The sequence below is a fragment of the Ranitomeya imitator genome, chromosome 1 (genome assembly GCF_032444005.1).
Source record: "Ranitomeya imitator isolate aRanImi1 chromosome 1, aRanImi1.pri, whole genome shotgun sequence".
NCBI classification, from domain to species: Eukaryota; Metazoa; Chordata; class Amphibia; order Anura; family Dendrobatidae; genus Ranitomeya; species Ranitomeya imitator.
Window position 1 is genome coordinate 253,826,908 of NC_091282.1, and position 13,221 is coordinate 253,840,128.

General features: G+C 42.0%; 1 protein-coding gene across 2 annotated transcripts in view; it reads right to left on the reverse strand.

Annotated features, from left to right (window-relative positions):
* Window positions 1-11,145: 11,145 nt before the first annotated feature.
* The window catches only part of ABCB9 (ATP binding cassette subfamily B member 9), a 160,128-nt gene continuing 158,052 nt past the window's right edge, over window positions 11,146-13,221 (reverse strand). For both annotated transcript variants that reach the window (XM_069755717.1, XM_069755713.1), the window contains one exon: window positions 11,146-13,142. In XM_069755717.1, the coding sequence (XP_069611818.1) occupies window positions 12,864-13,142 (279 nt within the window). In that variant the 3' untranslated portion in view covers window positions 11,146-12,863. The remainder of the gene's footprint in view (window positions 13,143-13,221) is intronic.

Genomic DNA, 13,221 nt, shown 5'->3' on the forward strand with positions numbered 1-13,221 from the left:
AAGGAGTCGCGGTCTGTTTTAAAAAAATCTGTCCCCTTTGTTTTTAAGTCGTCAGTGGCTAACAAGGAAGGACGCTATATCATGGTGACAGGTTCAATATCAGATGAATTGGTGACTATTGTCTCCTATTATGCTCCCAACTCCCACCAAGCTACTCTTTTCCCAGTTACTCGGAACATGCCCAAGGCACCACAATACTATGTGGAGACTCCAATTGTATACTCAAAGCTAGCCTTGATAAGTCCTCAAGCCCCCACTTCTCTAATCCCCCGCAGCCTTACCCTTCTGCGGATACAGCCGCCCTTAATAAGCTTCTTGCCCAACACCACTGGGTGAACTTATGGAGAGAGATCCACCCCTCCAATCGAGATTATACGTACAGTATTTCTCCTCACGCCACTTAGTGTACACTAGAATCGACCACATATTTGCTAATCCATCCATTATCCCAAACATCTCAAACATATCCATTCTTTCTACCCCCTGGTCAGATCACTCCCCAAACCTTCTCACATGCTCGACGCTCCACCCACAGCCCCGTTCATTCAACTGGGCTCTGAATGACTCACTGCTCTCTTATCCCGATATTTCTCAAAGGCTGAAAAATCACATTGATGATTATTTCTCCTTGAATCAACATTCATCTTCATCGCCAATCTCCCTTTGGGAAGCACATAAAGCAGTGCTTAGAGGTTTCTGTATTCAAGAGGCCTCTCGCAAGAAAAAAGACAGGAATGCGAGGATAGCTGAACTGGAGGGCAGGGTGTCAGCCTTAGAGTCTCAGATGAAGAACACTCCTTCACCAGCTACGTATCGCGATCATCTCCATGCTCGCACAGAATTAGATCTTAGTCTCACCGAGATAGCAGATCGGGCCATACGATGGTCACAGCAACGCTTTTATGCCCTCAACAACAAAAATAATTCCAATTTAGCTTGGCGCTTAAAATGCCTACCCTTACCTAGGCCCCCCATTCAATTACGCACATCTTCTGGTACCACATCTAATCCACAACTAATTTCCCACATTTTCCAACAAAAACTTAGGCAGCTGTACAAGGCCCCAAATACCTCGAACTCCGAAACGATAGAGAATTTTTTAGACTCTATTCCCCTTCCTGCCCTTAGCTCCAATTTGATCGAACTCCTTAACCAAGCCGTAACTTCAAGTGAAATCAAACTAGCCATTCAACACGTGAAAACTAATAAAAAACCCAGCCCCAACGGTTTTGCGGCCCTCTATTACAAAAAATATGCTCCAATTCTGATCCCGCACCTCACTAATTACTTCAACTCTTTGAGAGATGGCAACAAACCAGGTGCAGCTTCTTTAATGGCTGCAATATCTATGTTACCTAAACCCAACACGGACCATCTACTCTGGTCTAATTATAGACCAATATCCCTTATCAACTTAGATCTCAAAATATTAGCTAAAATTCTGTCCCAAAGGTTAAACTCTGGCCTAGGTACCCTAATCCATAAAGATCAAGTGGGTTTTGTCCCTCGGAGACAAGCTTCAGACAATATACGGAGGGTCTCCCATCTGTTGCACCTCTGCAAACACCGTAACATACCAAGTATGCTATTGTCATTAGACTTTAAAAAAGCCTTTGACTCGGCTCATGCGCGGGATTTGGCCGGGTCGGACATGACCGGCTGAGCTCCGCAACCCAACAAGCCAAGCTAACCCCTTTAAGCACCGGGACCGCGGCGAAAATTACAGCCGCAGCGAGGACTCACCACCGGGCGCCGCTTGAGCGACTATGCCGAAGAAAGGGAGCGCAGGTCAGTCGGCAAGCCGCACAATAGAAGAGCTCCTCATGAGCAGCAGCGTGGGCAAGATGGCCGCCGCAGCAGCTCCTTCTCCAGCCTCCCTCACAGCGGTAAGCAGCGACGCTGACAGAGAGGAGCCCAGCACAGCAGGGGAGACAGTGGTTCCCACAGCAGCACTAATTAAAACACTGCAAGAGACATTCCGCTCAGAGCTGAAATCAGCTATGAGTAATGTTACCTCACAGATCCAAGAGATCATGCAGCGCACCTCCAACCTGGAGGATAAGATGGAGGCGGCAGTGGGGGCTCTGGAGGAGGATCAGGAGATTATCAAGGTCCACACAGAGCGTATTCTGGAAATGGAGCTAAAATGTGAGGACTTTGAGAACAGATCCCGTAGAGGAAATATACGTATCAGAGGCCTCCCAGAGTCAGTGACAGCTCTTAAAGATACGGCTGCAGCGCTGTTTAAAGCACTACTCCCAGAAGTAGATCCCTCATTGCTGCACATTACTAGAATCCACAGAGCCTTGGGCAGACCGAGAACATCAGATCTCCCTAGGGATGTTGTGCTTAAAATGCACTATGAGGAGTCGAGAGACCTAATTCTGTAAGCAGCAAGAGACATGCCGTCCCTACCTGGGCTGCCAAACCCAGTGCGTCTTTTTGCTGATATATCACCCTCCACACTTGCGAGGAGAAGGTCACTGAAACCAGTTACAGCAGCCCTCCAGGCAGTAAATATCAAGTACCGATGGGGGTTTCCGTTTGCGCTAATATTTGCTCATGGAGGAGAATCGTTTATTAGTCGGTCCTTGGAGGAAGGCATAAAAGCACTTGAAAGAGCGGGAATACCAATTTTGGAAGCCTTGCCTCCTCAAGCAAGACGAAAATCGAGACCACAAAGAGAATGGACACAGACCCCCAGAACCAGGAGCCAGAATGCTAGGGTCACTTGATTTTCTCCTGAGACCACATGGTGAACTCTGACATGAACGGAGCAATTGTGATATAGCTCCGGTGCCTTAGCTCCATAATAGGCCCCCTTGGGCAGTTGATAACTGAGCTGAGCTGTTGTGGCTGAAAGTTAAAACTACTGTTGGTTGCCTCAATAAGTTGTAACTCATGTTTAAAATATAACTCATCCCTTTTTTCATTTTAATTTGCAAGGGTTAGGCTGTTGGGCCAAAGTACATGCTGCCTGACTAGGTTGACTTCTGGGAACACCTTTGCTATGGGTCCCCGGAATAAGGCCTCAAATGGGTATTTTACCCAAACGTTAATTCATTATTTGTCTAATGTCTTTGTCTCCCCTTGTGTTGTCTTCTCCCTTTTGTTTCTCTACAGAAGTGAACAAATTCCACTGTTATATCTCACAATGATGCAACTCCTTGGTGGGTCAATGAGAACGGACAATAGTCATTGGTGGATCGTCAGCGGTAACAAATATCGCATTTATGTGTAAAGTATTGTCACATAATGTTCATGGGTTTAACTCGCCCCTGAAGCGTAAAAAGGCATTTCTAGACTATCACAAACACAAACCAGATGTCATATGCTTACAGGAAACCCACTTCTCTAAAAATTCTAGCCCTAAATACTTTGACTCCAATTATTCCCGCTTCTATTTGGCGGCATGGGAGCGCAAGACTAGGGGCGTAGCCATACTATTCAAAAATAGTTTGCCATTCCAGGTAGAGAACACTATTGAGGACCCAGAGGGCAGATTTATCATCATACATGGTAATTTACAAGGACAGAATATCTGCATAATAAACAGCTACATGCCCACTGCAACCCAGACGTTAGTGTTTAAATCAATACTATCTAAAGTATCGGCGCTCTCCTATCAGCATTTGATTTGGTGCGGCGACTTTAATTTTACTTTGAACCCCGCTCTTGACTGCACTGCAGCAAAGAGATCAGATATATCTAAGAGGGACAGACAAAAAATAATTAAGTTAATGGGCGATTATGGACTAGTCGATGTATGGAGAGAGACTAATGGTCCCATAAAAGGATATACCTTTTTATCCACGGTACACAAAACCTACTCAAGGATAGACTTGCACATAACAACAGCAAACACCTTGCCTGGGGTTCTGTTCTCTCGCCATGTCCCATCCTCCTGGTCGGATCACGACGCGGTACTCTCAGAGTTTACGTTTAATGTAAGCGCATCTAAACTGTTCAGGTGGCGGTTAAATAGCTCTCTATTGACAGACCCAGAAATAGCGGCAACTATTAACAATGACCTTAAACTATACTTTCAAACGAACGTTAGTGAAGAGTCATCCCCGGGTAACATATGGATGGCACATAAGAAATTTATCACAGGAACCATCATTAAACTGGCATCAACCAGGAAAAAAAACAGATCGGAATTACAAACCAAACTAGAAAATAAACTATTTAACTTAGAACAAGCCAACCAACAATCTTCCTCACGGTACCTAATCAAACAGATACGAGACGTTAAACACCAATTGAATACTGTCCTCACACATAAAACAGAACGTGCCCTAACATGGACAAAGGCCTCCTTTTACAGGCTGGCAAACAAGCCTAGCAAACTATTAGCACGGCAACTGCGCAAAAAAGAGTTATTGAACACCATCCACTCAATTAAAAAAGTAACGGCCATGTCACAGCCCACCCTGAAGAAATTTACAAAGAATTCCATAGCTTTTACCAAAATCTATATTCTCCACCTAAGGCCCCCCCCTCGCATTCACTTCAAAACTTTTTACAACATCTATCGCTCCCTAAACTTAATGAATCATCCTCCCAAATAATGCAGGCTGAAATAACAAACGAAGATGTACAATTAACAATCCAAAAACTGAAAACTGATAAAGCCCCCGGACCCGATGGTCTTTCAGCGCCATATTATAAAAAGTTTAAAGAAATTCTCACGCCACACATTACAAAAATCTGCAATGCACTTCTAAACGGCAACCAAATGCCCCCCGAATTTTATATTGCCCACGTTGCAGTGATTCCCAAACCCAAAAAAGATCATCAGTTAACGAAAAATTACCGGCCTATCTCACTACTTAATGTAGACTTAAAAATATTCACATCCATTATTACAGAAAGAATCAACAGAGTGCTCCCCTCTCTGGTACATAGGGATCAAGTGGGATTTATACCGCGGAGACAAGGACCGGACAATATAAGACGCAATCTAGATATAATAAACTCAGCAAACAATTCACAAAGACCTACTATGCTCTTAGCCTTAGACATTGAGAAGGCATTCGACTCAGTGTCATGGCCATATCTCTTCAAAGTACTATCCTTGTTTGGACTACCCCACAAATTAATCAACTGCTTAACACTATTATATGATAACCCAACAGCATACCTCAAACTCCCAACATTGCAACCTACCCCGATAAACATAAAGAGAGGTACTAGACAGGGATGCCCACTTTCGCCAGCGCTGTTTGCCTTTGCAATGGAGCCGCTAGCCGAAGCCATAAGGACAAACCCTGACATCTTGGGACCCCCCGATCTAGGGGAGCAATATAAAGTAAGTCTGTTTGCTGACGACCTGCTCCTGACCCTCTCTAACCCACATACCACTCTTCCAAATTTATTCTCGCTATTACATGACTTTGAGTTAGTATCAGGACTTAAAATAAATATAGACAAGTCGGAGGCCCTCTTCTTGAATACGCCTGAAAGAGATCAAGCACATCTAGTGTCGCATTTTGGTTTTGAAAAAAAAGAGCACTACCTAACTTATCTAGGGATTAACCTTACGTCTAACCGATCTAATCTATATAAATGGAACTACATCCCCCTTATAAAAAATTTCCAACGGGATCTGACTAAATGGTCGTCGCTGACTCTTTCATGGCTAGGTAGAATAAACGCCATAAAAATGGTCTCTCTCCCTAGGTTTTTATACCTTTTCCGCTCCCTTCCCATTCCGGTCCCCCTGAGAGTAATACGAGAAATACACACAATGGTCTCCAAATTTATATGGCTAGGGAAAAAAGCTAGAATAAAACAACAGACTATGTTTATCCACCGGAAAAAAGGAGGATTCTCCTTACCTAATTTTATAAACTATTATAAAGCGGCCCAAATTGCCCAACTAACTAGAATATGCACAACTGTAGACAAACCTAGATGGGTCCAACTGGAGTCATTTTTGTTAAAACCCTATTCCCTGAGAGGTCTGCTGTGGACAGAGGCTAAACTCCCTAAACACGTCGCTGACATCTCACCTTTCGCGGCCCAGTCACTGCTCCTCTGGAGGAAAGAGAGGTTTAAGATTGAGCTGCAGACTAGAAATACGCCATTAAACTCGCTATTTGGTAACCCAATATTTCCCCCGGGTCTCAATTCTCAATCCTTCTCATGGTGGATCCTGAGAGGAATAACCACTATAAAACATCTCTGCTCCCCGTTTAACATAATCCTTTCTAAACAGGAGTTTATTCAAAAATACGAACCGCCAGTCCGAGAGACATTTCGTATTAATCAAGTCTTTGATTTAGCAAGAAAGAGTGCAACGAATGGGAGGTCTTTCCGAGTAACTGGGTTCGAGCAGAAGTGCTTAACCGACCCACTGGGAGGAGGGGTCATTTCTTATTTATACTCATCCTTCACCAATACAAAGGAGGAAAAGAAACATAGATTTATGCAACAATGGGAGGAGGACCTGGGGTTTAATATCTCACTGGAAGAATGGCAAAACTGTTGTGGTGCTTTATCGAGAGGGTCCCACCAGGTATCCCTGGTTGAGACTTCCCTCAAGGTCTTACATAGAACATACTTGGTCCCTACGAGACTGCATACCATATATCCTCAGGTTTCTGATAAATGTTTTAGAGGCTGTGATGCACCAGGAGATATGGGTCATATATGGTGGTCCTGCCCAGCGGCGACCGATCTGTGGGGAGAGGTAAAGCTTCTGGTAGAAAGGATGCATGGAAAAGAGATATCAATGAGCCCAATGACTTTCCTGCTGGGCTTAAAACCAAAGGGACTGCCCAAAAACCTATATAAACTGGTGGTCATGCTGGGAATGGCGACCAAAATACACATTGCGTCAAAGTGGAAGTCTCCTTTGCTCTCGATCTCTCAGGTTAAAGATAGGATGAACACCATCATGATTTACGAGCGCATTCAAGCGACAAGGACAGATAACTTGAACTCCTTTTTCCAAATTTGGTCACCATGGCTGGAACTATACCCGGATGATCAAGTGAGGAGGGCTCTCACCCTATCTCCATGACGAGTTGCCTCTTTTCGAACTTTGTGGCGGTATGGGGGCACCAGGGGGGCCGGTGCTGGGGCTGGACCAACATTTGTTGTCACAGGGAAAAAAAAAAAAAATACTCTTTTCTCATTTTCAATTTTGTAAAATTGTGGAACAGTTTTATATCACTCATGATTCTGTACCTAATCTCCCTTGTTTCTGTCTTGTCTTTGTCTTGTCTTAAACGTATCAACATTTATAACTCCCTCACATAATATTAAAGTGCTGTTGATATTTTTGTATTTACTGTAAAACCAGAACTCCCATGTTGGGAGAACTTTGTGTTATTTTTCAAATAATAAAAACTTATTGAAACAAAAAAAAAAAAAGCCTTTGACTCTACCTCATGGCCCTATTTGTTTGCGGTGTTGCGGAGATGGAAGTTTCCCGACCACTTTCTCTCTTGGATTTACGCTCTCTATACCTCTCCATCGGCCGACGTACGATATAATGGCTTTTCTTCTACATCTTTCCCTATCAGTAGGGGGACAAGGCAGGGATGCCCCCTTTCACCCCTGTTATTTCTTTTGGCGCTTGAACCTTTAGCTAGTCATATGCACCTTAATTCTGAAATACGGGGAGTGGAAGTGGCGTCAGTCTCTCACAAACTTCTTTTGTTTGCCGACGACATGCTATTACTTCTGTCGTCCCCTAAGACATCTTTGCCGGCCCTCTTACATACCTTAGAAAACTTCAAAACTATATCCGGCCTACATTTAAACGCCAGTAAATCCTACGCTATGAACATATCCCTTTCACAACCTACTGTATCACAACTTCAGAACAACTTTCCGTTCCAATCGGTCACTGATCACTTAGACTATTAGGGGGTTAAACTAACAGCCAACTTGGACTCCTTTTACGCGGCTAATTATCCTCCTATGCTCCGGAAACTTCGCCTTCTGCTTCAATCATGGGAGAAATTACATCTCTCTTGGTTGGGCCGAGTACGTGCGCTAAAAATGACTATCCTCCCCAAATTACTCTATCTATTTCGCGTTCTGCTTATCCCTATCCCCTCACACTTCATTAAAATGGCCCAAAGATCTATAGACACCTTCGTATGGAGGGGAGGCATCCCAAGGGTTAACAAGGCTACTTTATACCGCCACCGTCTAAATGGGGGCTTGGGAGTCCCCAACATTAGGCCAACTGACTCTATACCATGCTTACAACGAACCCCCATTATGGCTATCCTTAGAAGCATTTGAAATGCAACCCAGTACCCTAGACACAGTACTATGAATCCTCCCTACTCAACGCAAACATATCTCGAACCCCATTATAAAACATTCTCTTACAATCTGGGACACTTTAAAATATTCCTCACAACTAATCTCACCCTTTTTGCCTCTCGCTCCCATTTGGGGTAATATCCTATTCCCCCCAGGCGTGGGATCTATCAAAAGTTTTCATAGATGGGTCGAAGCGGGCATAACTAGGGTTCACCAGCTGTTCAATGTTGACGGGATAATTCCATTTTCGGCCCTACAAGAAAAGTATCACTTTCCCCCGGAGAAATCTTTCGTTACCTACAATTAGATGCTTTGGCATGGAAAAAAAACAGACTTTTCCGCGGTCAAAACACGCCTCACTTGGTACATGATCAACGAGAAATTATCGGCTATATTTATGGACAAAGTTGGCAAATTTGAGAAAATATGGCTCCCCTGGGCGGAATACACCAACCATACCCCTTTTGCCACACAGGTACTATACCCAACCAACAACGTTCAGTCGGATTCAGAATAACTCACCATACTCTTCGGACGTTATACACCTTCTCACTCGGGATTCCCCCCCACTCCCCCTTTCCCTTACTTTTGTTAGGTTGCATGATTGCATGTTAGTCAATCACATGCATTATCGTTCAGATTGTATGTAAAGATTTATTCTGATTTTTCTTGATTATCTTATATATGTAATTCAAAAACTTTCAATAAAAATTTATTGTTTATAAAACAGCTGACATGTGCCAGAAAAGACGTGGGCTCAGTGCCGGAGCCCAAATCAAAGGGATGGTGTCCGACATTGGCGTATTATTATTATGCCCGATGTAGGAAAGGGGTTAAGCTGACTAACCTTACATTTTTTCTGTTAGACTGCATGGAAATAAGCAAGTTTGCAAATGTCTTGTTTAAACTATCTGCTGTGATTTTCCTGCATTGGGAACTAGAAGACAGTGATTTCAAGCACCAGTCCCCTTTTAAGGCCGGTGTCACACTTGCGAGTGTGATGCGAGAATCTCGCACCTCAATACTCAGCACAGCCGCCGGCACTGGGCTGCATGTATTTCTATGCAGCTGAACGCTCCGGTCTGAGTGTAGGCGGCAGGGCCGGGTATTGATGCGAGAGACTCACGCTAGTTTCTCACATCACACTCGCAAGTGTGACCCCGGCCTAAAGCAACCAGTCTGCTCCTTTAATACAAACAACAAGACAGAGTTATGTCAGCTGCATTGTCCTTGTTAACACTTTCGCCTGACCTAATGAGAAGATCACTGTAATTATGTAAATAGGTCATTTTGTGGCAGTGTGGAAAATCAGTGGAAATGGGGCTTAGGCTATGTGCCCACGTAGCGGATTTGTGTGCGGATTTTTCGGCACCATTTTTGAAAAATCCGCAGGTAAAAAGCACTGCATTTTACCTGCGGATTTCCTGCTTTTTTGTGCGGATTTCACCTGCAGTTTTACACCTGTTGATTCCTATTGAGGAGCAGGTGTAAAAAAAATTGACATGCTGCGGAAAAACAACGCAGCGTTTCCTCGCGGTATTTTCCGCACCATGGGCACAGCGGATTTGGTTTTCCATATGTTTACATGGTACTGTAAACCTGATGGAAAACTGCTGCGAATCCGCAGCGGCCAATCCGCAACGTGTGCACATACCTTTATATGATGAAGTTAATTTTATGGCAAGGAATGACTTTGCTTTTTTTGTAATTTATGTGATCACTTTCATAAAAATTTCAAAATTACACTATCTGAAGAAACAAACTTGGTGAGAAACAAAATTTGTGTCAGTCTCAAAACTTTTGTATACAACTTTTTTAATTTATTGCCATATACTTTAGCATTACTTGTATAGAACAATTATTGTATACTTATATTGTATGAAAGATCATTTCATAATATTTTTCTTTATTAATAAAGCAACTAATTAAATTAGAACCCTTACAATTTGAAGGGATTCTCTTGGACCTTATCATTGAGGACCTATCAACTTAGGTAGTTGGGTGTCTTACCTTAGGAACTCCTGGCAATCGGCACAATGCAGGGGTCATTTCTTTATATACATAGCCATAATTAACTAGGTCACATGCAGAACTAGCTGCTTTCTCTGTGTAGAAAATAAAATGAACTAGACATTCAGATTTATTCTGCTGTCTGATATAGGTCCAAAAGGTTGGATCCACACCATTCAAATGATTCCCATGAAAACAGTAGGCCATGAATATGGCTTCTACTATAGAAGTCAAGATAGCCAACTCACTTATAAGGCAGTGTTAGATTGCTTTCACATAGATATAATAATATGGACAAAATTCATTATTTCATTATAATTTTACTCCGTTTGAGCCGGATCCTATTTTATACATAATAATCCATGCTCCCTCAATTTAACTGAATCATATTTGAATTACCATAGAACCATATAGTAATCCGTGTTTGGTATACTGGAGCTGCAGGATTTGTGCTGCAGACGCTAAAATGTGCCTGTGCTACAGCTCTGTAAAATCAAACCAATATGTATATACTGACTGTGAACGTGTGACATTCAAAACCCCTGCAATATGTGACAACCACATTAATAACACTGTCTGATATGTCTTTAGCTAACATTTACTTTTAGCTGGTCGTAAAAATTACCACATTCTTGCCACATTATTCACACATATGTATGAAGGCAGCTGTCCCTAACCATCACCTGTTGAGGGAACATGGGATCAACTAATTATGTTTTCCTTTAGGCCACAGTTCAGACGTTGTGTATTTTTGTGCGGATTTCTAAGGCAAAATCGGCAGCGTTTCTGCATTTATTCATAGCATTTTTTTATTGTATTTAAAAAACAAAAAAATGTCATCATGCCAGGTGAGAGGTTTAACCTGCAGATTGAAGGTCTCTTTATTGAGATGAATGCTAAGAACAGAAATGGATTTAAAAAATGCAACATAAGGCAACTTCCGTGCAGATTCGTTAACATAAAGATGAGAAACATGAGGACATATTTTTGATTTTCCTGTAGCATTGAGAACTGTAGTGCCATTGAAAGTAAAAATAAAACCAATATACTGTAGGAGGCATTCATCAACGCTGACATTTTAAGCGCCAGTGTTGGTCTTGGGTCCACTGAAGTCCTTTTTCCCAAATTCATTAATAGGTGTCTTCTTCAAGTTCACCAGATTCAAATATATACTCTCGTCATTTATGACACTTTTGTGGCATCCCTCTCACTAGGCTCTGCACAAAGAGATACTGGAGCGGACGTAAACACATCAAAAGTCACACAATTTTTGCAACACTAAACATTGCACAAAAATTAGCTTTTTTTTTAGTTTTCTGGCAAGAATTGTTTGAAGAATAGGAGCTCCCTCCCCGCCTGCGTACAACTGCCCTTATAGAAGTACAGTAGTTAAACTAACCTATAGAATCTATATTTGGAGAAAAAGCACAACGATTTTACATTTTCACAAGCTGGAGAATTCGTAATTAAAATTTGGTTTTATGGCTAATTTAGTATTATTCCATTGCGACAGTGGCTTCCTATATAAGTAACTAGTGTTATCATAATAATATAAGCAGCTCCAAACATGGGTCTGAGTGTTATAAATTATTTCTTATTCTCTTCAGTAGTCATGCAAGAGCAGTCCATCACTATAAAATCAATAGGAAATTTTAAAACCATGAATGATCAAAGCCACAAAATATTAGGCAGTAAAAAATCTATTTTGTTTTTGTGTTTTTTCAAAATTGAAATCAATTGTTAAAGGCTTAGATTTGTGCACAAGTATCTATCTATCTATCTATAGAAGGAATGAGATAGATGATAGATATAATAGATAGAAGGAATGATAGATAGATCTATAGATAGATAATATCCATTGATCTATGTATAGATCTATCTGTCATCTGTCTATCTATCTCATTCCTTCTATCCATCTATTTTCTATCTATATTTATATCTATCTATTATCTATCATCTATCTATCTGTCTATCTCATTCCATCTATTTATATCTATGATAATTATAATCATTTTTATTTATATAGCGCCAACATATTCCGCAGCACTTTACAATTAAGCGGGGACATGTACAGACAATAAATTCAGTACAAGTTAAGACAATTTAAACAGTGACATTAGGGGTGAGTTCCCTGCTCGCAAGCTTACAATCTACAAGGAAATGGGGGGACACAATAGGTAAAAGGTGCTTGTTATTTCAGGTCTGGCAATTATAATAAATAGGGATTTTCATACAAAGCTGCATGATCCGGTCATCAGCCCGTGTGTTTAAGTGCAATAGTCAAGTATCAAGTGCAGTTGTCGTGTGCATGGAGGGTGTGGAGACAGATGAATAGTAGGGTGCAGATTCACATGCAGATAATATTTGGAAGGAGGGAACAGGACAAAGTTAGTTTACTGAGTAGTTGATGTGGTAGGTTTGTTTGAAGAGATGGGTTTTTAAAGCGCGCTTGAATAGGTCGGGGCTAGGTATCAGTCTGATCATCTGGGGAAGTACATTCCAGAGAGCAGCTATCTAATCTCCTTATAGAGGTATTTCCAAACATATTTTTCTGATATCAGTACATTTTAACGTTCATTTGCAGGTCCACTTAGTCGTGACTCCTTTGTGGGAACCTGTAGTGACCTGGTCTGATCTTTGTCTTCTGCCCCAAGGCCAGAAACTTGCCGCTGAACAAGCTGGGAGTAGAGTCCGCCTTCTTCCATCAGCTCTTTATGCGTTCCTTGTTGCACCACTCTGCCCCTGTCTAAGACAATGATGTTGTGTGCCTTCTCCACAGTGCTCAGCCTGTGTGCTATAATGAGCACAGTGCGGCCCTGCAGATCGCTATTCATCGCTTGCTGGATCTGCGGAGGATGAATCATTAACAGTTACTTATGTGTTGCACATATGTAAGAATTTTCTAAAACACCAGTCTGTCGTGTT